Source organism: Gobio gobio, assembly GCF_949357685.1.
Source record: "Gobio gobio genome assembly, chromosome: 7".
NCBI lineage: Eukaryota > Metazoa > Chordata > Actinopteri > Cypriniformes > Gobionidae > Gobio > Gobio gobio.
In genome coordinates, this window is record NC_137103.1 from 41763702 (window position 1) to 41789969 (window position 26268).

Consider the following 26268-nt stretch of genomic DNA (forward strand, 5'->3'; position numbering starts at 1 on the left):
TGTTTCTAGTATGAATTGTTCTTTTCTTTATGGAACAGTGTAGAATAAATTTTTTGATTGAGGTCTGGACTGATCCAAATCTGAAGGAAAAAAAATTCTGGCTGAGGAACACAGAGGAAGCAAAACACACCACCGTGTACTGGAGCTTTGTAGACCTATGTGTTACAGGAGCCAATTCTTTTTTTTATTGTTGGCATGCTGGAATGCATTGCTGTTACAAGGTATTACAATTATTTCTATAGCGTTCAAAAAAACACAATATTTGAAGAGGGTCAAGAAGCAGAAGCCTTTGAGAGACATGTTTTTTGTGTGTCTTTTTACTAATATTCTAATCAGCTAAAAGTCTGACTTTGAAACATTTAATGAGTTCTGCGACTGCTGTCCCCAAGGGACAAATGAAATGACTTACAAGGAAAGGTTGACATTGCGCTGCAAAGAATTCTGGATAACAACAGACTACGAGATGGATCTGCCATGATAAAAAGCTCCTTACGGTGAAGTTTTTAATTTCCTTTATATTTTATATTTGCTTCTCTGGAGCAATTAAGCACTTGAGGACCTCTGGCTGCATGTGAACTCTTTCCTTGTTAGATTCCTAATTAAATTATGTGTTTGCAGTATCAGCCACTAGGTATCTGATGTTGTTAGAGCTGGAACACTCAGTCTAGCACACTTTGCATTCACTGGTAGACTTTTTGTTGCTTTTTGTAGCTTGGTCATCTACCTTAATAATTAATTTGCATACAGAACGGGCAAAAGGGGACTCTTTTTTGAGGAGGGCTACTGTTATTGAAATACTTCAAAGAAAGACGGTATCATTTGATAAATGCATTTATGCATGTCACTAATGAGATCTTGCTTTAATTGGCAACATGTTTTCTGGGTGGAAACAAAAAGAAAGTCTTATAGGAACAACCAGTGCTGCACATTAAATATTATGTGTCAAAGTAATGGGTACTTTTAAATGAATAGGAATAAACATAAACAGGATTTGGAATAAACAGAACAACATTGTCCAATGGTGTGGATGCTAATAGTTATCGTCATAGTTATCTTTATAGTTATCGTTTATATGTTTTTTTCCCGGAAATGTATACATCACATTATGTACACATGTACACATCACATTATGTCCACATGTACACATCACATTATGTACACGTATTCCTCATTTAAAGGGACTGTTTATCCCAACATTTCCTGGCTAATCCAAACTTGGCAGTGAATGGCAGCCCAGAATTTGAAGCCCAAAAAAGTGCATCCATCCATCATAAACGTACTCCACACGGTTCTGGGGGGTTAATAAAGGCCTTCTGAAGCGAATCAATGTGTTTAAAAAAAATCCATATTTAAGATGGTATAAAGTTAAATATCCAGCTTCCACCAGCCCTCTTTCCGTTTTCAACCCCTGGAGCAGTGTGGAGTATATTTATGATGGATGTATGCACTTTTTTTGCTTCATATTTGGGATCCCATTCACTGCCATTTTAAAATTTGGATTAACCAGGACATTTTTTTATATAACTCAGATATTATGGGCGTCGTAACCATTGTATGGGACAAGACCCACCCACTTTTTAAGACCAAGGATTCTGGACCCACTCACTTTTACCGTCTCTAATTCAGCGCATGTCTGTTCACCTACCCCTAACCAATAAACACTTTATTATTAATCACACGTTAGATGCTTTATTTCCACTTTTCTAATATTTTCTTCATTTTTATTGAAGATAAATACCTTTCCGATCTGATGTGTGATGGAAAAAGGGAGTAGAGCGAGTTCGGCAAAAGTCGGATTCGAACCTCGGATCGATTTGTGTCAAAACTTTCTGCCATGCATCTTACCCCTACACTGTTGTCACAGTAAATTATTTAATGTCTTCCGTAATTGTGTCTGTCCCAACCAGACGTTTAGTAAACAAGATGGGATATTTGTACTAAATGTAAATGGCATCTACTCCAGTAAAAAAAATTCTAGGTCAGGGCCCACTCACATTGTTTCTGCTTCCGACGCCCATGTCCGATTGTGTTATGTATTATGTCATATACACCTATGATGGCTTGAGGGTGAATAAATCATGGGGTAATTTTTGGTTGAACTATCCCTTTAAATAATTCTCAGCCAAGGCATATGCAAAATAAAGGGGGCAAGGCCTGGTTTAGTTTCTTTAGTAGTGTGTTGTCGCCATGTCCAAGATACGTTGTTTTTCACCCCGGATCTAACACAGTTATGGTAAGGGGCGTGGCATTTCCGAGACCTGTTTGAAGCAGTTCACACTGATTCAATCACAACACACTGATTCAGCTGTCCAATCAGAGCACATTGTGCTTTTCAGAAGGAGGGGCTTCATAGAGACATGCTACTGACAGATAGGGAAGAGAGGTGCTACGACAATAGCTATGTTTCCATCCACCTATTTTTATGTGTGTATGTGTATAAAAATGTGCTCAATTGAGTCTGATAAACTTTTTGTCCGTTAAGAAAACATGCGCATAAACTATGATGGAAACACATTTACCCAATAAATTCCTTGATGCGCATCAAAAAAAGTCATGTGACTTTGCGATGGGATGGCATAAATGGACTAACCAGCAGACCAATCTGCACAGAATCTGAAATGCTGTTTTGGTTGTTCTGAAATGCCTGAGCAAAGTCGTTGTCAAAGTGGCTCAGCATAATTACATTCCAGAACTCTGAAAGCAAGATAGCTTGATTTGCGTTTCTGCTGTGCTCTCTCAGGCACAAGTAATTTATTATATACAATGTTATTATATTCAATTGCTTATCCTACTGCAGCAACTTCCATTTTGCTTAGTGATGTTTAGCGCCAGTTTATCAGGAAATGGCGATGTTGTTCTCTTCTGCTCACTGGATGGAAACGGTGCTTTAGTCACAAAGGTTTTATGCGATATTCCAATTTTGCGCATAAATTACATTCACAACTTTGGATGGAAACATAGCTAATGTAAAATATGTGAAAAATAAGGTGTTTTTTGAACATTCAAGCATGGAAATCTTTACCAGTAGGCTAGACCTCAAAAACAAAATCAAGACTTTGTAAAAGGGCATAATAGGCCCTAAAAATTCACTTTTCTTTCATGATTTCTTGCAGGATGCTCTTTTTCACTGATTATGGGAATACAGCCAAACTGGAGCGCTGCAATATGGATGGCACTAACAGAACACGACTTGTGGATTATAAGGTTGAGCGGCCGACTGCGGTGGCTTTGGACCTGGTGAAGAAATTGGTGTACTGGGCAGACGCATATCTGGATTACATTGAGATGGTGGATTACAACGGCAAAAACAGACACACTATCATCCAGGGATATCAAGTGAGTTATTTTTGATAAAAAATTTTTTGACTCTGTGATGTATTTTACAGCCTTATACACAACCATTCAAAAGTTTGGGGTTGGTAAGACTTTTTTATGCTTTAAAAGAAGTTTTCTATTTTAATATATTTTCAAATATAATTTATTAACGTGATCCTTCAGAAATCATTCTAATATTCTGATTTGGTGTTAAAGAAACATTTCTTACTATTATAAATGTTAAAAACAGTTGTGCTGTTAATATGTTTGTGGAAATCATGATACATTCTTTTCAGGGTTCAGAGCATATCAAAACTTCTAAAGGGCCCCAAAACAGCTCAGACTTCTAGGGGTTAATGAATAGAAATTTAACATTTATTTGAAAATATAAATCTTTTGTAACATTACAAGTGCCTTTAATTTCTTCTCCAAAAAAAAATTACTGACCTTGAACTTTTAAATTAAAATTGCAATTAAAAATAGCATTTTAATAAATGTCGTTCTAATTAATAAAGTATTCATTTCTCAGACGGTTGTACACAGATTGATTTCAGGTATTAATTGATTGTGGCAAACAGCAGCTACTGTATATGTGTGGCTTGATCTGCGTTTTATTTTCTCAAGCTAGTTTTAGCATTAATTAGTCTAAATGAACACATGGCTACAGAAGAAGATTCACCATTTGAATATTTTACCTGAAGTGCACTTATGAGGACGGTAATTATAGATCATTATTATTCAAAAGTAGACCCCAGCTAAACAACCCAAAGATCTTCTCGCTGTCGGAAAGTGTAAAAGGCCACAGCAGCAGATTATCCTATGCAGGCAGGTGTGGGTGCACTTGGTTTAATGGTGCTCTTGAATGCGAGCCACAACGTATTGGTTAGAGGTTGCTAACATATTCATTTTCAATCGCAAATTAAGGCGAGAATCTGCACAGCCTGGAAAATGTATCTAACACCATTGTTTTTCAAAGAGGTTCCTTATTATGTGATGACACCTTTTTATTTAGTCACCCTTCCAGATGAACCCTTATTTTTATTTAAAGCATGGCTTGTTCAAATGTTACTCACACTCCACTGTGGCCAGCTGTATTCAGTGATATACTGTACATTACATTAAAATGCAAAACATTAGATTTGATATAAAGTGGCCCCCAAAGTGTTTAGACACTTAAACCACACATTGATTAGATAAAGTGCCATTTATTTTAAAGAAAGATAGCTCTAGCAAACTTTCAAGCAAAAATTTTTTTTTAATTATTTAAAGGGGTGGTGAAACAATTTTCAGTCAATCTCATGTCAATCTTGAGTACCTATAGAGTACAACCCCAAATCAGAAAAAGTTGGGACAGTATGGAAAACGCAAATAAATAAAAAAAGAAGTGATTTCTAAATTTACTTTGACTTGAATTTCATTGCAGACAATATGAACACAAAATATTTCATGTTTTGTCTGGTCAACTTCATGTCATTTGTTAATATGCATCCTTTCCTGTCATTCAGACCTGCTACACATTTCAAAAAAAGTTGGGACAGGAGCAATTTAGGGCTAGTAATGAGGTAAAATGGTTAAATAATGATGTGATTTGAAACAGTTGATGTCAACAGGTGATTGTAATTATGATTTGGTACAAAAGCAGCATCCAAGAAAGGTCTAATCCTTTAGGAGCAAAGATGGGCAGAGGATCGCCAGTTTGCCAACAAATACGTGAGAAAATTATTGAAATGTTTAAAAACAATGTTCCTCAAAGAAAGATAGGAAGAGATTTGGATATTTCACATTCAACAGTGCATAACATAATTAAAAGATTCAAGGAATCTGGAGGAATTTCAGTGCGTAAAGGACAAGGGCGCAAGCCTAAGCTAAACAACTGTGATCTCCGATCCCTCAGGCGGCACTGCATCAAGAATCGTCATTCATCTATAAGCGATATCACCACATGGGCTCAGGAATACTTTGGCAAACCTTTGTCAAGTACCACAATACGTAGTTACATCCACAAATGCCAGTTAAAACTGTACTGTGCCAAAAGGAAGCCCTATGTTAACAGTGTCCAGAAGCGCAGTCGACTTCTCTGGGCTCGGAGGCATCTGGGATGGACCATCACACAGTGGAATCGTGTACTGTGGTCAGATGAATCAGTATTTGAGGTATTTTTTGGGAGGAATGGACGCCGTGTGCTCCGGACCAAAGAAGAAAAGGATCATCCAGACTGTTACCAGCAACAAGTCCAAAAGCCAGGGTCTGTCATGGTATGGGGTTGTGTCAGTGCCCTTGGCAAAGGTAACTTGCACTTCTGTGAAGGCACCATTAATGCTGAAAAGTACATAGAGATTTTGGAGCATAATATGCTGCCTTCAAGAAGACATCTTTTCCAGGGACGTCCATGCATATTTCAACAAGACAATGCAAAACCACATTCTGCACACATTACAAAGTCCTGGCTGCGGAGGAAGAGGGTACGGGTACTTGACTGGCCTGCCTGCAGTCCCGACCTGTCTCCAATAGAGAATGTGTGGCGCATTTTGAAGCGCAAAATGCGACAACGAAGACCCCGTACTGTTGCCCACCTTAAGACTTGTTTGCAGGAAGAATGGGACAAAATTACACCTGAAACACTTCATCACTTGGTGTCTTCAGTCCCTAAACATCTTTTAAGAGTTGTGAAAAGGAATGGCAACATTACAAAGTGGTAAATGCTTTACTGTCCCAACTTTTTTTGAAATGTGTTGCAGGTCTGAATGACAGGAAAGGATGCATATTTACAAATGACATGAAGTTGACCAGACAAAACATGAAATATTTTGTGTTCATATTGTCTGCAATGAAATACAAGTCAAAGTAAATTTATAAATCACTTCTTTTTTTTTTTTTGCGTTTTCCATACTGTCCCAACTTTTTCTGATTTGGGGTTGTAGTATTGCATCCTTCATGTCTCCGAAAAGTCTTTAGTTTTATTATATTTATAAAATAAAGATACACTGTACCGAGTCGCGCGCAGCTATTGCGTTGAGAGCGTCTGAAAGATGTGACATCCTTAAACGTGGAAAAAACCTTATCCTAAATAAACCATTGAGATCAATCAGATCTAGAGGCTGAAATTAAACAGGAGAAGCAGCAACGACAACTATAAACCATTGTCGCCGAAATTCAGGGAACAAACAAAAACACTTGCACAACTCCGTTGCTGCTCCGGAAAAACAAACTCCATCCACTGTCCCATTAATGCTGGGTTCTGTGGGAAGCTGTGCAGGGTTGTCTTGCCCTGACAACCAAAAACACACATCTTTGGGGACATTGTTGATTTCGTGAAGTCTTGTGACTGCAGTGCGCAGCCGATGACTTCCCTAAAGCCGTGCAGAGCGCGTTAATGGGCAAGCGTTTGCTCTCTCTCTCTAGTCGCGTGTGCACCCTTCCTGGAGAAGAGCCCGTACGGCCCGTACAAGGACATTTCGCCCTAGCTGACGTCAGATAGACCCATACTCGAAAAAAACGGAAGTAACCGGAAGGAGTATTTTTGGCACAGAAATACTCCATCAAACGTCCAACTTTTTTTTGTGAAACTTTGTCCATGTTTAGCATGGGAATCCAAGTCTTTAACAGTGTAAAAAACTCAGTATGCATGAAACACCGTTTCACCCCCCCCCCTTAAAATTAGGTAGTGAATTTTCACCTCTAAACATTTCACCTAATAATAAGACATGTTTCTTGAGCACCAAATTATCATATTTGAATGATTTCTGAAGGATCGTGTTACACTCAAGACTGGACTCCAGAAAATTTTAAACATTAAAATTGAGTATATCTGTTTTTACTGCATTTTTGATCAAATAGTGTATTTATAGTGTATTTTTCGAGATTACTGGCTGATTTTGGGAATGGAACGAACAAAACTCCATTAGCCACTCTAAAGATATTTGTGTGTATTATGACCCGGCCCGCAGGGACACGACGTGATCCACCAATCAGAGAGGTTCCCGAATCGCAATAGATTTTTATTTATTTATTCAAGTTAATGGAGAATATTTTTCCAAGGGTGCTCGGCCATTCTTGTGGGAGCTCCAGCCTCTGAGCACCCACGGGATCGGATATATAATGTGATGGACATCTGTGAGAACTGACTTACACCCACTAAAGTTGATGTCAAAAAAGACCAGTTAATTAAAAGTAATTACAATCATTTTGAACTTTAAGTGTGCTTTAAGTGTCCAAGTATGGTTGTATGAATGACTATAAACAAGAATAGCATTATGAGCCACTATATTGTGCCAGAAGTCTTACCTTCTGCAGTAAAGGAAAGCGAGGATAAATGATCTCCCTGTAGGTTTAGGTGAAGCACAATGCACATTTTAATGTGCATGTATTTGTTGGCAGGGTTCGGTAGTCCCTGCTCCTGTCACATAGACATAGTTTGTAGAGATAGCATGTAGGCTAGAATCACTGCACAGAATCGGGCTGTCCCCAGAGAAACATATGCACTCTAGTTGACCCTGCATGAACTGCCTGAATGCATATCAACATGATTCAGTTCACCTTCAGCTTATCTGAAAATCTGCACCCTTTATTCAGTAATACAGATTGTGGGTGTTGCCAGGTGAAATTAAGTCTAATAACAGCTTTAACTAATGGCTCATTTGATTGTTGAAACAAAGGGAAATATCAAGGACTGTATCTGTGCTTTTCTGCTTTTCGTTGCAAGGTAATATTTACCTTCTCAGCGTTCTAATCAACCTGAAATATTCAATGCTCCTGTTTCTAGGTGGCCCACCTGCATGGATTAGCTGTCTTTGAGGACTACTTGTATGCAACTCGCTCTGAACCCTCCAGTGGAGAAGTGGTAGACATCTTACGGATAAATCGCTTTAATGTCACAGACCCGGAGACGCTAACCAGCATAGGAAATGCAAAAACGATACGGGTTTACCACAAGCTCAGTCAACCAAAAGGTAAAGTATGAGTTAAGCTGGTTTCAATTGCTTGCCTTCTAACAACATGTCTATTGTTATTATCTGTTCCTGTTCTGCATTATACACATCACTGAACAAAAACATGGTTTTTGTTTTAGTTTCTAATTGGGAACATATAATAATTGTATAATATACAAGATATTAAGATATTAATAATAATAATAATAATTTTTTTATTTAATGTAAATTTTTTTATATTATTATTTTTCTATATTTAAAACATATAAAATAATTCAAATACATATTGTATTTTTAATACAATAAAAACTATTTCAACATTATATGTAACATACAGCTCTGGAAAAAAATAAGAGACCACTTATCATTGAGAAATATATCTGAATTTTTTCCAGAGCTGTATGTGAATATGCTAATTGCGTATGTGACACCAGTGTCCTCTCTTCAGTCAAGGGCCATGCGTGTGAAGTTGACCCTTATGGTAAACCAGGAGGATGCTCGCACATCTGCCTTCTCAGCGGGAGCTACAAATCCCGGAGCTGCCGCTGTCGTACCGGATTCAGCCTGGGAAATGATGGAAAGTCCTGCAAAAGTCAGTCCGCTTTAGCTCACAGCCTTTCTTTTGTTCTTTGTTGCTGTTCTAAAGTGTTTTTCTGAAATAATAAGATTAATAATAATAATTAGGGCTGTCAGTTTGTCATTTAACCTTGTAAGACCTGATACATGATGTAATTGTATGAACAATCTTTTATTTATTTATTTTGTTAAATGCAAATTTTGAACCTTAAACAAAATCTAAAAAAAGGTTTATGATTGAAGCTCTGTGGTTTCCATTGTGGCTTTGAAAACATATAATACAATAAGGGTGTAACAGTACACGTATTCGCACCGAACCGTTTCAGTACAGGGCTCTTGGTTCGGCGCAAGCTTGCCCGAACGGTTTTGAATACAATCTTTAACAGTTAACTGTTGGCTTGTTTTTAAGCGCGGAAAAATACTTCAATCCTAGATCCCACATGAACATATTATGTATTCAGTCCATTTTATCACAAATTCAAACTATAAATGCCGCTTTGACGCTCTTTAAAGTGACGGGACTAATCACTGCATAGGCGTGTCAGCTAGCGGCGGCGGCACGTGTGTGTTTTCTCTTCCTAAAGAATAAACATGTATTAATATCTTAAGGTATTTTGTGGATACATTAACACTTACTGAAACATATCATATGTTGTGTAATCGCTCAATCAGTGTTTCAACCGCGGAAAGACGTCAATATTAAAACAGCTTTACCTCAGAAGTCATTCAGTGTCCACTAGAGAAATGAACTCTTTCACTAAATATATGCACTATATTAGCCTATATTAATTCTATTTAACCTGTTACTGATGTCTGGATTATTTAATGTGTGTTTTAAATCTGTCATGAAAATGACAGCCAGCCATTGTGTATAAATGATTAGCTATATTTCAACAACGAATTGGAGAAAAAACTATTTTATTATTAGATTTAGAAGTTAATGCAAAAACTGCCTTATGTAAAGTTTATGTTTGCACATAATGTGTTATTTGAGTGTTGATTATTATATCTAAAAATAAATAGCAATTGAATTTAGGCAAATAGTTTGGGCTCTGTTGTTAACCTTTAATATTATAGTAATGTGCAAGTAAGGGCTCCCTATACAGTTTACAGCATTATCTTTAAGAAACTATTATAATTGAATTAATTTAAGGACAGACAATTTTTTTTTTCAGTAAACCACTGTTTAATAAAAATAAATAAAAAGCAATTTTGTAAAACTGCTGTACCGAACCGTGACTTCAAAACCGAGGTACGTACCGAACCGTCGGTTTTGTGTACCGTTACACCTCTATAATACAATGATTATTGAGAGGCTTACAAATAAACGTTCAAAAGCTTTATAAAAAGTTTATAAAAATCAGTAAAAATTTCACTGCAAAAAGACACACGTATCACAACCTGAAATTGGAAATTTTTTGATTGATGCTAAAAGGCCTTTTACTTGCTAAAAATTTATAAAGTATCAATTAGACAACAGAATGCGTGTTGTAGCAAAGAGCAGGTTTTTCAGCAGTGCAATTATATAAATTCCATAATTCCTTATCATGTAATTACTTTTTTTTATTGATTGACAGCCTGAATAAAAGCCTGATTGCCAACAAAGTGAAAAAGAAAAAAAAGTACTCAATAATGTTATGACACCTAACGTCACGGCCTCCTGGCGGAATTGTGATGGAATCTGTTTTTCTTTTTTTATTTTTTATTCTCGTCAGCTATCTAGAGCTGGAAATTGAAATGTGTGTGTTGTTACACTATTAAGCGGGAAGATTGAGCGGTTCTGCATTTCGCCAGTCTTGGCACTGACTCGGATTGACAGAGATGGAGATGAACTTTTAAGAAGATTGGCTCACATGGTTGTGATGTTATTTTATTGACTGTCTATAGAATGATTCATTACCACCATTACTGCCATTTCCACTCTGTTCCCCTATATGAAGATCCTTCCGATCAATGGACGTTTTACTTAGTTGACAATGAAAGCTATGGGTCAATTAATGACGATCCTGAGTTAAGCATGAAGTGACTGCAATAATGAACCAAGCTTTGTGTTCTAAGATGTTTCTGATTTATACCACCACCCGGATGTTCTTCTTCCTCCCTCTTTCCATCAGATGAGAAGCTATGCTAAATGACTGTGGCTGCCTTCATCCAATAGTCCCTGTGTTGTTTGATATATAGGTCTCAAAGCGCTTAATTGTCTTCATGGTAGTGGAGCTCTTCCACTCAGAATGATAAATTGAAGTGATACTTGTGTGGTCTCTCCCACACTGGTTTGTTCCTATGAGGAAGGCGGTTGATGTCCTTCTCTTTCCCCAGAATACTCTTCCTTTCCCATCGCCCTACCGCATTACAGACAGACTGGGCCGACCCTTTGTGTTATGCCCACTGTGACTGGAGGTTAATTTATTTAAGCTTGTTACAAGCCCATGGGTAACCTCAGCTTCTGTCTTGCTCCTGTGTTAATCTGACAACAGGAGATTTATTGTTTAAACAGAGTCCCAGTGAACAAAAATATCATTGCTGGAGCTTGTCAAATGAATCCTCTCAATCAAGATAATTTTTGCATGGGGATGTTAAGTGGGGCTGATTGCTCCTTTCATTGCTGTAACTTAACACGTCTGCATGTGCTAGTATTGGGAGTTGTAGATCTTCACGCAACTGATTTTTTATTTGCTCTCAAACTTAACAATTATACACAACCGGTCAAACATTTGTAATTATTACGATTTGTTTTAATGTTTTCTCTTTTAGAATGTTTCTCTTCTCAAAAATGCAGTAAAAACAGTAATATTGTGAAATATTATTACAATTTCTAATTTAATATATTTAAAAATGTAATTTATTCCTGTGTTAGCAAAGTTATATTTTCAACAGTCATTAATCCAGTCTTCGGTGTCACATGATCCTTCAGAAATCATTCTAATATGCTGTTTTGGTGCTCAACTATTATCACTTATTATTAGTTCTCAAATATGAATAATGGTTCTTATTATTATCAATGTTGAAAACACTTTATTATTTTTTTTAGACGTGAAACACTGCCATTCAAAAGGGTGGGGTAAGTACGTTTTGTTTTTTTTGTTTTTTAAGAAAGAAATTTATACTTTTATTCAGAAAGGATGCATTAAATGTATCAAAAGTGGCAGTAAAAGCGTTTTTTTTTTTTTACTTCTATTCGTCAAATAATGTATCATGGTTTAAGACATGGTTTTCAACATTGATAACCATACGAACCATTATTAATATTTGAGTACCAATAATAATTTATAATATAACTGAGCAGCAAAAAAAAAAAAAAAGATGAAGGGACAAACTCTTAAATACTCCAATCTTTTGACCGGTATAAATATGTCATAAAAGGGTAACACTTTCTATCTGTCTTCGCAGAACCCAAGAATGATCTTTTCCTCTTCTATGGAAAGGGACGACCTGGGATAATCCGTGGTCTGGATATAAATGTGAAGTCGAGCAATGAGCACATGGTTCCTATTGAGGACTTGGTGAATCCAAGAGCTTTAGACTATCATGCTGAAACCGGAAACATTTACTTTGCTGATACTACAAGTTTTTTGATAGGACGGCAGAAAGTTGATGGAAGCAGTCGGGAAACCATTCTCAAAGATGGTAATTATTGTGATCATTTTTGCACTTCTTCTTTTTTTTCATACTATTGGTGTTTTCAGTTTGTAAAGTTGCTACATTTTCTAACACAAAGACCCTACTAGCCTGACAAGCCAGACCCACATCAAGATGTTGGGTCCTGGAACGCACCATTGGCAGGGCTCAATCCGAAGGGCGGGATAAACGGTTGTCTTTCAAATTCCCGCTGCACGCAATAGGGTAGCGCTACAACCAACCAGAGCAACGAAGAAGGTGAAGCGGAGCTAGTTGATAGATTAAACTTTCGCCGTATCCGGTCGGCAAAACTCTGAACACATCTTCCTTTCTTAAGAACGAGTTCAGTGCCGTTCTTTGTTCTTTTCTCAAAGAGAAGCTTAACTCCAAGTCTTTCAAGAGTCACGGCCAAAGCCGATTCGAAAGACAGCTGTTCGCCAGCTTCTTTGTTTACAAGTAGCACACGGAACCGCCACAACTCTGCCGTCATTATGTTAAGCCCGCCCACCGACTCTATACACGATGTGATTGGCCTGACCAGAGTTTGGTTTTTCCAGCTCGCAAGCCAACGGAGAGTTGCTAGATGACCCTGGCTGCAAATTAGATTACCTATTTACACCTGGAATTACTTGAATTGAATTAATGTAATGAATGAATCATTTAAAGAATTGTGTGTGCTTTTACAGATCTTGATAATGTGGAGGGTATTTCAGTGGATTGGATTGGGAATAACCTGTACTGGACCAACGATGGCTACAGAAAAACAATCAGCGTGGCCAGGCTAGAACCGGCATCTAAAACCAGGAAGACTCTTTTGGAAGGAGACATGTCTCACCCTAGAGCCATAGTGGTGGATCCTCTCAATAGGTAAAGTAAAAAGAAGAACCGTAACACACAATCACACACCTAAATATGGATTATGTATCATACAGTGACTTGAATGGTTAAAAATACACAATGACTTGTGATTTGGATAGAAGCATTTGTTATGTTGTAATCTTTCCATTTATGTATCTAGCATGCATAAGGATGCTATTTAAATTCTGAATGAAATGTGATCATAATTTGCATGTCTTTGCTGATAACCAGTTAATGGCCCACACTATAAAATATTAATTATTATTGTAGTCAGTAAGATTTAAAAATCGTGCTTTCATTCAGCAAGATGCGTTAAATTGATCAAAGGTGACTGTTACTTTTAAAATTATGTTTTTTTTTTTCTCAAATAGCTATTTATATTTCAAATAAGGCAATTTTAAATATTGTTAAATTCAAACACTGAAAATTAGAACATTGAAAGACACTAAGAGCTAAACCTTAAACAAAAAATAATGAAATGTCCAATTTCGGCCAATACATATCCAATAAAGACTGATACTGATAAAAAGAAGCAGTATTGACTCATAACCGATATGGTGCCAAAATATCAGGCATCCCTAAGCTTGTTCTTTGTTTTATGGATATGATCATATACCTTGTATTAACTGAAAAATCCGGTTGAAATATGCCTGGAAATGACTCCAACATTTACAATCTGTGATGAAATGCTGATCTCTACCCACTTCCCACCTGCCCTGAAGGAACAGTCCTCATTCCAGTTTATTTACTAACATTTGTTTACACTGCATGGCTTCAGAGGCGATTGCAATTGTACATAGAGTAGTGAAGCATGCACGCGCGTGTTTGTGTGCGTGCATGTGTACCAGTAAGCTGACATGGCACGGTCAGTAAAAAAGGTGAGTTTGATGGCGCAGAGCCAATCTCATTATCGCCCTCCCTGGGTGTGAGAGTAACTCATGAATCCTGAGGAGGTGCAGCCAGCCAAGGCAGAAGAAGCGAGATACTGCAATAAGGAAACATCCACTCTCGGCCCTCTCAGATCCAATCACACAACCTGATCACTCTCTTTTTATCTGATTAAAAAGTACTCAAGTACCCAAATACTGATTGGTCGATGGCCATCAGATCTTTTGGGCCAATCTTATGGGGTATCTTAAGGGGGCTTTAAGTACTTTTTAATTACTTTATTTTTAAATCTCGGTAAATAACGGCTTATTTAAAAGTGTGCTCTTATCATTAAGTAATTAATACACGTTGGAATAGATTTTTGCCATCTTTAGTGAACCCAAGAGGTGTTGATTACTGAATCATTTGAAGAGAGGGAAAGCAAATGCAGAATAGTTTCATTATTTCCAGACACAATGGGTTCATTAGCTCAGAGCCATAATTATATTCATTGCTCAGACCTCACGCTTGTACAATTTATGCGACTCTCTCTCGCATTTAATGAAGCTAATGTATCTTGAATGGCAGTGCTAACAATAAAATAAGCAATGGGCAATGACAGGAAGCTAGAAACTGTTCCTTTGTGAGTTTGTCAACAGATACTCACAAATAGCGCACGTTTGCACGAGTAACATGTAAAACCGGCAACTTATCTCCCAGTCCCCACAGCATGTCATTCCCGATGGGATAACTTCAGTGGTGTGGAAGCGATTAAAATCTGCATTAAAAGCATCGTCTGCTGAACTGCCAGCTTAGAGGATGTCACGCAGACTGCATGACTTCAGTTAGAGTGGAAAGCTAAAGCTCAGACAGGAAATGAGAAGCGCGCCTCTTCTAAGGTGCCATTGATGTGTCCTGTTTTGACAGGCAGTAAAAAAAAAGACAGAGTAAAAAGACGATGGAGGATGATGGAAATTTAGAGGAGATGTACATTTTTGACCTCTCCAACAGGGCATCAGAGTATAGAGCACATTAACTTTGAACGCTGGCTAAAATAGAGTGATTCATGAGTACATCATAGTTCAAAGCAAAGATATTTTTGTGGGTATTTTTTGAGAGCAGTGAGTGAGTGAGACAACTTATCACATTTATGATAAGTTAAGAGATAACAAAGATATTAGACTCATCAAATTTTATCGTTTCACATTTTAACAATTTATTCATTATTAGATTACTATACAAAATTATTAGAATGATAATATATAATGAATGATTAAAAAAAAATATATATATATAATTTAATTTGACCAGTCCAATATTCTTCATTGTAAATGTAAAATTGGATTTTGTGTTAACTGTTTACTCAAAATGTATTACTTAAATATCTTAATTATGACTGAACAGAATCCAAATACTTTATTTTAAATCTATTTAGCCTTTATTTTCAATAATCTCATGTACAATTTTGATAAAACAAATGCAGCCTTCCTGGGCATAACATTTATTTCAAAAACATGAAAAAAATCCAACTTTTGGAGTGCAGAGTGAACAGATTTATGATAAGTTAATAGATAACTGAAAGTGTTCTAACTTAGCAGTCAAATTTGAGAATTTGATATTTAAAAATTAAGATTTATTAAATTATTATTAAAAATATTAGAATAATTTAAGAGGATATAAATATTTCAAAATATGATTACGTAATGTATTGATGTAATATCTATTATTTTAATATGCATTCTTCAAATTACATGTAAAATTTGGTTTAAAGATTTTTTTGTGAAATATTTGGTAACACTTTAATTTAGGGTTCAATTACTATTAACCAGTTGCTTATTATCATGGATATTACTAGGATATTGACTGTTTATTAGTGCTTATAAAGCACATATTAATGGCTTATTCTGCATGGCCATATTGTACATCCCTTAATCCTACCCAATACCTAAACGTAACAACTACTAACTATTAATAAGTTGTAATTAGGAGTTTATTGAGGCAAATTTGCAGTTAAAAGATAGTTAATAGTGAGAATTGGACCCTAAACTAAAGTATGACCAAATGTTTTACTTAAATATCTTAATTATGACTGAATGGAATCAATACGTTAGCCTTTATTTTAATCGTAGCCTACAATTTTGACTGTGCTGTTCTGACCCACCTGTATGGGCTTATTTATAGTAATGGGGTTAGGGACCGTCATTAGGGGTTGGCCATCTATCAGGTGAGCAGGTGGCATGTTGATCTTTGTCTGGTCTGCTGGATGGGCTTCCCCCCTGAAATAACACCCGTCTGTCCTGATTTCTTTATCTCTCGCCACCATACAGAATACATCTCTTTGTTGATGCCACAAGCAGCCTGTGATAACATGATAAGAATGAACTTGCCCACCTCAGTAACTCTTTTCTTTCTTTTAGTATCTCTGGTTCTGTCATTTGGACTTTTACGATTTACGTCTCTGTCTCTCCGTTTTTTGTGTGTGTTTTTTTTACTATCTGTGCTCACTTCATTGCTGTCCTATATTCCCGGGAGCAGACTTTCTAAACTGTGGTATTTTTAGCAGGTCAAAACTGATTTTGTAAACTCCTACCAGTTCATAGTGCATAAACTCCACAGTGTAATGAAGTCCTTATAGTCCCAGCTTGATGCTCCAGTTTAAAGGATTAATGAAGCCTTCAGTGTCTCTTTCTATTTCTCTCGCTCTTTCACTTCCTCCCCTATTTTTCTTTCTTCCTCTCACTCTCTGGCCGTTAACTATTTCACATACTTTACGCTATCATTCAAAACTTCAAATATATTTCCACAAAATGTATTATGGTTTCCAGCACAACTGTTTTCAACTGAGATAATAATACGAAATAGTTCTTGAGCAGCAAATCATCATATTAGAAGTTTTAAAATCCTTATCAAAAATTAATAGAAAATAAACATGGTCGTATTATATTTAAATTGACCACCTAAAAATGATACTATATTACACAATAAATATTACATATCACATTTTGTGAAGGTTAAAGACCTCTTTCACTGACCATTAGTTGAAAAAAAAAAGTTTTTTCAGAGCCTCAGGCCCTGTTTTGTACTATACTTGTGGAAAATGCCATGTAATCTTTGCTCATTTTGGTTAGACCCTGCATGTTGTAACATTCGGAACAATGCAGGATGAGACTTGGAGCATGCTGTTTGCCTTCTTAATAATTCATGGGGTCACGTAGCCAACACACTGGGACAGCGAGCGCTTGATTCGCCCTCTATCCAATTCTGTTTTATGTGGTGCACATGAAGCAATGCTTCTATCATTGATGAGACAGAAAAGCTTACGTTGACCGCTGAGTAGTACTCAGAAGCAACAAATCCCTTAAGCACACTTACTAGGGAAAGGATCATGTCGGAACGTTGACCCAATCACTTTTCAAATATCACTAACCCATTGAGAGTAACAGTTCATGTTGGCACAGGATATCCACAACTAGGAAAAGGAAATAAATGAGAAAATGAGGGGACCAACCAGAGGGATGTCTTGGATGGTGGCCTTGTTTTCTAGACTCTCACTGTGTTTGTCCTTGGTGTCACTTTATCTTGTTGGTTAACAGATTTATCTCCAGATCAAAATGATTTCCCTTAGGTGTGGGATGCTGACTTTTCTTAAACATATTTTGTTTATGTTCAGTTTTTTTTTGACTTGGAGGCAATTTGTTTCAATCTGTTTCAGCTGTGCACGTCCTGTCTTAGTGAATAAGTTGTGATTGATATTCATGCCAGCTTCAAAAGTAAAAACAAGAGCTTTTTTCATGGATTACACTGACTGTGTTTTGGTTTTTGTTGCAGTTGGATGTACTGGACGGATTGGGAAGAGGATGAGGTGAACGACAGCATTGGGAGAATAGAAAAAGCCTGGATGGATGGAACCAACAGGAAAATATTTGTCACATCTAACATGCTGTGGCCCAATGGACTCACTCTGGACCATGGTGCCAGTACCATGTACTGGTGTGATGCCTATTATGATCACATTGAGAGAATCTACCTCAATGGAACTGGGAGAATGGTGAGTGAAATGTTGCTTTATAGCTGGAATCTTAATGAATTTCTTTTTCGTTAATTTTTCCAGACTTCTTACTATTTAAATATTAAATGTGACAATTGTTAACAAATTAGACGAGAGTTAGCATTTAGCTCAGGTCCCCTTGAAAAGTATTTCCTGTTTTGTTCTACAACATACACAGTTTAGGCATAACATTATGACCACTGACAGGTGAAGTGAATAACACAGATTTTCTCTTCATCACGGCACCTGTTAGTGGGTGGGATATATTAGGCAGCAAGAGAACATTTTGTCCTCAAAGTTGATGAATCACGTTTTCTTTTACATCACGTGTATGGCTGGGTGCATGTGCGTCGCTTACATGGGGAACACATGGCACCAGGATGCACTATGGGAAGAAGGCAAGCCGGCGGAGGCAGTGTGACGCTTTGGGCAATGTTCTGCTGGGAAACCTTGGGTCCTGCCATCCATGTGGATGTTACTTTGACACATACTACCTAAGCATTGCATTGCAAACCATGTACATTCTTTCATGGGAAAGGTATTCCCTAGTGGTTGTGGCCTCTTTCAGCAGGATAATGCGCCCTGCCACAAAGCAAAAATGGTTCAGGAAAGGTTGTAGGAGCACAACAACGAGTTGAGGTGTTGACTTAGCCTCCAAATTCCTCAGATCTCAATCCAGTCGAGCATCTGTGGGATGTGCTGAACAAACAAGTCCGATGCATCTGCTGCTAACATCTTGGTGCCAGATACCACAGCACACCTTCAGGAGTCTAGTGGAGTCCATGCCTCGACGGGTCAGGGCTGTTTTGGCACCAAAAGGGGGACCAACACAATATTCATAATGTTATGCCTGATCAGTGTATATTATCAACAGTCATACCTCAAATGTGAACTTTGTTTCTAATAAGTTGCTAATAAGGACTGCAACTTCAATTCTGAAGGACTACAACTTATTTTTTAAAGCACACAGTTTTAAAATCTACATTTGAGGTCTGATATTTGCATAGTTTATGTTGCTGCACAGAATGGGAAATTCTCTTCAAGTAATGTTGACCACAGACTTTACTTTACTTAGATCGAAAACCACTTTGTAAAAACCCATTAGAAATTCCTGTGGGAACCCATGGCAAATTAGACTTCTGGATAGGCCTGCGAATTGATGTAATGACTGAAGAGCTCTATTATTGAGACAAACTTTGACAGAATAAACAAGCTATAAAATGTATGATGAATGCATAGCTTGGATAATTTGGTCTTACAAGAATGAATTTAATGTGAAATGAAAGTGCTGGTTGAGAGTTTTCTGGCATACTGTATCTTTGAAGCATTGAAACATTGTTGAGTTCTCTCTTTAAACTTTTCATCTGTTCCAGTTCATCCATCAAGCCATTTAGATATTAAAGAGAAAAAAAAAGGTTAATACTCTACTGCCGTTGTCACAACGGTACATGCTAATATATATTTTCTTGCTATTTGCTGTAGGTTGTGTACAGTGGCAGGGAACTCAATCACCCGTTTGGGATTGCACAGTACCAAAATTCCATCTTCTGGACAGAGTACATGAACGCCTCAATCTTCCAGCTGGATCTGGTCTCTGGTGAAGTCAATCTGCTGAGAAGTGAAAGACCCCCTCTGTTTGGGCTCAGAGTTTATGATGCACAAAGCCAGCTGGGTAAAGTCACTTTAACTCTAAAAGAAAAGTTCAAGATTACAGAATGACACAATTTTCATCTTCTTTTATTTTAATGAGTAATGGTCGGGATTTCTTTTTCTTTTTTAATTCATACAGTTACATTGGAGTTTAAATTGAATTGGCCACAACACAGACAAATTTGATTTGTAGTGACAGGAAGATGAATTCACTGTATTGAAATTCCAAGAAATTTAATTTTGTTTGTTGGCAGAGCAGGTAACTTCAACTTTTTAAGGTATCTGTCTTGTAAGCCTGATTCATGCTGATTCGATTTAGAAGACTTTGGAGTATATATAGCATTCTAGGAAATTAATAGTTTTTCCACAATGGCAAAAAAAGTTAATTTATTATGAAAGTTAATAGCGTTACTGTTCAAAAGTTTGGGCTCAGTAAGATTTTTTTTTTATAGTAAGGATGCATTAAATTGATTAAATGTTATAGAGAATTAAAATTATACAAAGATTCAAAATAATTCAAATACATTTTAAATAAATGCTGTTGTTTTGAATTTTCTATTCATGAAAGAATCTTATTAGGGGTGAGCGATATGACCAAAATTTTATATCACGGAATGAGTAATTTTATTTCTCTAACGATATGTATCATCAGCAGCCATATCACCCTGTAGCCCAAGACTGTTTTCCCACTGAAGCTAAGCAGGGTTGAGACTGGTTAGTACCTGGACGGGAGACCTCCTGGGAAAACTAGGTAGCTGCTGGTAGAGGTGTTAGTGAGACCAGCAGGGGGTGCTCACCCAGTGGTCTGTGTGAGTCCTAACACCCCAGTATAGTGATGGGGACGCTATACTGTCAATAAGCACCGTCCTTTGGATGTGACGTTAAACCGAGGTCCTGACTCTATGTGGTCATTAAAAATCCCAGGATGTCCTTCGGAAAAAGAGTAGAGGTGTAACCCCGGCATCCTGGCCAAATTTGCCCATTGGCTTCTGCCCATCATGGCCTCCTAATAATCCCCATATACATACAGTATATACCGATTTGCTTCATCACTCGGTGTCCCCTCCACCAATCAGCTGGTGTGTGGTGGGCGTTCTGGCGCAATATGGCTGCCGTCGCATCATCCAGGTGGATGCTACACATTGGTGGTGGTTGAGGAGACCCTCCCCTTCCATGTAAAGTGCTTTGTGTACCCAGAAAAGCGCTATATAAATGTAACAAATTATTATTATTATCATGATATAGTTATTTTTGCTTTAAATATGTTTTTTTATGATACAGTATTAAGTTTTGATACCATTGAAATTTCCTAATTCTCATCATCGATTTCAACACCACAAAAATCCAATATTAGCAAAATAATTTAAAAAGCTCTCAAGCTTTCTGAAGACAAGTAAGTCAGTGATAAAGTAAGAACAAAGAAACTAATCACAAGCAATAGAACAAAACTACAATAGAACAAAGACACAAATTAAATAAACCTACCTGAAAATATTCAAACACTAAATAAGAAATGCCAGGCATAAGAAATTGTATAACGTAATTAAATGTACAAAAATAACGCTGCATATTCTTCACTGTGTATGCGTTTAATCAAATAAATGAAGCCTTAGTGATCATAAGAGACTCCTTTCAAGTATATTACCAACCCCAAACATTCCGGGTGTTGTTCAATTCATTGCTTGGTTTAATATTACCAAATTGAAATATACACGAATTGAATACACAAAAGAATCTGGTGGAAACATTTTCACATATTACATGGGCTAATGCATTCTTTCAGAAAATTCATAATAAATTACTTCTTTTTTTTACACACAGCACAGCTATTACAGATTTTCATGGCTTTAACTTTGATTTGCAGAGACCCAACTGCAGAGCAAGAGCCGTCCTGTTGAGTGGGTGGGTTTAATCTGGTGAAGTGGGGGCTAAAGCTCTGTTTAGAATGTTTAACTTTGTGTAGATGTCTGAGGCAAGGAGGGTTGATTACTGTCATCCTCCCTCTTAAGTGCCAGTCACAACACGTAGAGGGAGGGACGCTACTCAGCGGGGCCCTCTCGCACGCAGACAAGCAGCACAGAGAACACAGGAGTGTGTTCGGCTCCCGCATGTTTCATCTCTTACTTACCTGAGGGTGGTGCATTTTTAGGGGAGCAGACAGTGTGGCGGATGTCAGAGAGACTCACTCTTTTGAGAAAGATGACGAAGGCAGCTGGGACCAGCAGACTCATTTCATGATTTAAATATTCTCATGTTGACATCCAACTTACAACGCTCTTAACACCAAGATTTGTGACGGATGAGGGTGAAGGAGTCACGTATGCATTTCTTACCCCAAAAATACGTTTTTTTTTTACAGTCTACATCCTCAGCAGAAGACAAATTTCCTCAAAGCGCCTGTCAGGAAAAAGATTAATTGTGTTTCCGCTCTTTGGAATACCACAGATTGGCCATTACAAAGCAGTTTTTATCTCATTGGTTCAGGCAATGCCTTTCAACCCCTCTCTAAATGAAACCGTATTATTGTCCCCATGCCTCAACTTAATAAGTGACAGTTTTCTCACAAAACTGTTTTTCTCCACTCCTCCCCTTTCGTAGGTGTCATTGCCCACACAACGAATTATGTCTGTGAAAGGAAAAGAGTGTCAAATGGCTCTCTTCTCCAATGTTTCCCATAATTTACTTGACGTGTGATTAAAAATAATGCCCCCGTGTAACACCAGCATCCCAGAAGAGCAGGAAATTGGTTCTGAGTGGGCAGTGAAGAAGAACTTTATGTTCTCTGTTTCAAGGAGAGACATTGCTAAAAGCCATAAAGGGATGAACACATAAACAGCTGTCCTGCCAGTGGGGAAGAAGATTTGTAGATTTCTGTTGTTTAGTCCTATGTTTGTTTTTTAGGTGACAATGCCTGCCGGGTGAATTATGGGGGTTGTGGTACCCTCTGTTTGGCCGTCCCGGGAGGTCGGGTGTGCGCATGTGCCGACAACCAGCACCTGGACAAGAACAATGTCACATGCTCTGGTAGGCTTTAAATATATATATATATATATATATATATATATATATATATATATATATATATATATATATATATATATATATATATATATATATATATATATATATATATATATATATATATATATATGTATATATATATATATATATGTATATGTATATATATATATATATATATATATATATATATATGTATATATATATATATATATATATATATATATATATATATATATATATATATATTATATATATATATATATATATATATATATATATATATATATATATATATATATATATATATATATATATATATATATATATATATATATATATTATTCCCTTAGAAAAACAAAAAACATGACAAAAAGTCTGTGGAGGACTAGGACAAGCATTTAAATAAAGAAATCCATTACTAATGTATTGATTGTTGTATATAAAGTTATTTATTTCACTAATGTTTAAAAAATATAGATAAATGTAAAAATCCTCTAAATGTCAATTAAAGGTGGGGTAAGTCCTTTCTGGTAACTGATGTTGATATTTCAAATCACCAAAACAAACACGCCCCTATTTTGATAGCTCCGCCCCACACATATGTAACCCAGGCAACAACTATGGCGGAATCTGCTGTGCCAGCCGGCCGAGGGTATGATGCCATCAATAAGTGAAAGCAAACATATATTAGGAGTTTATTGTCTTACTTTTCGGACACACTGCGAGCTGACGCTTGAAACAGACAGTGGTTTAACGTTATAGGATGTGGAAATTAATGGGTCTTTATCATCACTGAAGTGAATGACGATACGATTGAAAATGGACAAACAAGCGAACATGACACACGAGCATATTCAAGCAAAAACCAGCATATATTAGTTATGTGAAACAAAACAAAACCAATGTTACTCGCCTATCGAGAAGAAATAAAGCAACCTCGGAGTCCGATTGCATTAATTGCTTCATTATTTTTCAAGCAGCCCTCCTTAGTCCCATAGTCACCAGTCACTCAATTACAGACAATCTTAAGATTATGTTGCTTTATTTTTTAAAAAATCTTCTATTTGTCATGTTGCAATGCTGTAATAAAGAGACAAGTAACACGCTTGACTTATTTGAAAAAGTAACACGAGTATAATCTGACCCTCAGACGCCACATCACCCCAATAAATTGTTTGACAATATATTCCTTGAAGTTCTTCCCCTATAATTCAGTTTTGCGTTTGTGTTGTTTTTTTTTCTCCCGAAGACTCTGCAGGTCAAGAGGAGCCCCAGCGGTGCAGAAATGATGAGTTTCAGTGTAGGAACTGGCGCTGCATACGAGCCAATTGGATTTGTGATGGAGATGATGACTGTTTAGATGGGAGTGATGAGGAGGCTCACATATGCTGTATGTACCTTGTTTTCTTCCTCCCTGACTGGGACGTATAATCCCTGTTGTGCCTGCTTAACTGAACCATCAAACCTCTGTGGCCTCAAGCTGTGTCATTTAGCATGCAACGAGTGTCATATGTGTCTGTGATGTATCACTCAATACAGAAATTTTCATTCTTTACAGGTATCACAGGTGTCATCCATTTTATACCGACCTAGTAAAAATATGGATTTTTTTTTTCCTAAAATCCTCACTCAGAGAGAAGCCTCAAAGTGATACGAAAAATATGAAAGAAGCCAAGGCGTAGTGTATACAGTGGTCCAATATACAGTATATGCAAAAAAAAAAAAATCATTCACGATATCCCAAATTGGCCAGTCAAAATCCACAATTCGAGAAAACTATATAATAATTATATGTATATGGTACTAAATTATATATTCTATCTTGAATTGCATTGGATAAAAGCATCTACATAAATGTAAAAGTGAACAAGCAGGCTGTCTGCGTATTGGTTGATAATTAATAAGTTGCTAATTGACATCTCAAGGATGTCTGCAATATCAACGGCAGTATCAAAATGTTCTCCCACGCACTGCATCCCGCTGCACAATCTGCTCATGAGCTAATCGATAAGATAAGCACCATGTTAAAACGTTGTGGGCTGAGTCATTTTTCACTATGAGAAATACTTTAACGTGATGTTCTGCCAGAATTATCAGAATTGCAAAATCAATTTTCTGCTCTGCTGGGATGTCCTATAGTTTAATACGCCTGAAACTTTACTGCCTGATCCCACTTGAATCCGGTTTTCCATTTCATCTGTTACTCATTGTCTGTTGGGTATGCGTTGAGTATCCAGGGTTGTGAGTAATGGTAGGTTCTATTATTAAATAGAGCAAATAGTAGAGGAAAACACAGGCAGCACTTTAAATAAACTCAAACGCCTGAGGGCAAATGCATATTTTTCAGATAAATGTGAAGCTAGCTCAGGAGAATAGATGAATAGTACAATGAAAAGTGCTGTGTCAAAACAAAAGTAGAGTATTATGCATATGAACTCACTTATATGGAGAGTGGGCTGTCAGCGGTATAACAAAACATGTCAAACCAACCCCCCCTCCCATACAAAAAAAACCCAACAATAACAAATATGTCAAGTGCAAATTGTTTGTTACGTTCTTAGATACGATGTGTACTTTTTTGAGCAAAACATTTCCTAGTTTGACATGATTTTTTTGCTTCCATTGTGCCTTCCAGCTAACCACAGTTGCCCGATTGACCAGTTCAAGTGTCCCAATAACCGCTGCATACCCAAAAGGTGGCTTTGTGATGGAACCAATGACTGTGGAGATAATGAAGATGAGTCTAATAAAACATGCTCAGGTAGACTCTACTCCCTCATACATATTAAACAGATTAATCTACCAATATCTGCCAGTCATACCATTGAGTCATTCTACAATTAGTGTGGATATGAAACGTATTAATCACACATTAAACTTACTGTGCTCTATGAATTATTTTTACATAATTTCTCACTTCAGGGTCACACTAAATAACTGTTGAAACTAAAAACAAGCATTATCTTAATATCACTTTTATTAGTATGTGTTATCAATTAACATCATATGATATAAATATATATATATATATATATATATATATATATATATATATATATATATATATATATATATATATATATATATATATATATATATATATATAATAATTTTTTTTTTTGGGAGTATGTGTATGAACTTTTCTTTTTTCCCCCTCATTCCATCCCTCAAAATTCCTCAATTATCAAAACTGTTTTTGCTACTTTTAACAAAACTACTTCTTTCAATTGGAAAATGTTCTTGTCAGCTTCATGAAGAAGTGACATGCATAGATTCTTGTTTTAGTAGGCTTTCAAAATTAAAATAGCAACGTAAAGATTAAGTTTAAGATCATACTTTCAGGTTACAGTTAAAAATGTTTTAAAGCATTTCAGTTTTTGTTTGCCA

General features: G+C 36.7%; 1 protein-coding gene across 1 annotated transcript in view; it reads left to right on the forward strand.

The window, feature by feature from the left end:
- The window catches only part of lrp1bb (low density lipoprotein receptor-related protein 1Bb), a gene marked incomplete at its 5' end in the record, with an annotated part of 359446 nt that overhangs the window by 174829 nt on the left and 158349 nt on the right, over positions 1 to 26268 (forward strand). Inside the window, 10 exons of the mRNA XM_079822148.1 lie at positions 3114 to 3336; positions 8078 to 8264; positions 8692 to 8835; positions 12210 to 12446; positions 13124 to 13304; positions 17991 to 18210; positions 19693 to 19882; positions 22762 to 22884; positions 24131 to 24271; positions 25517 to 25642. Of these exons, the coding sequence (XP_079678274.1) occupies positions 3114 to 3336; positions 8078 to 8264; positions 8692 to 8835; positions 12210 to 12446; positions 13124 to 13304; positions 17991 to 18210; positions 19693 to 19882; positions 22762 to 22884; positions 24131 to 24271; positions 25517 to 25642 (1772 nt within the window). The remainder of the gene's footprint in view (positions 1 to 3113; positions 3337 to 8077; positions 8265 to 8691; positions 8836 to 12209; positions 12447 to 13123; positions 13305 to 17990; positions 18211 to 19692; positions 19883 to 22761; positions 22885 to 24130; positions 24272 to 25516; positions 25643 to 26268) is intronic.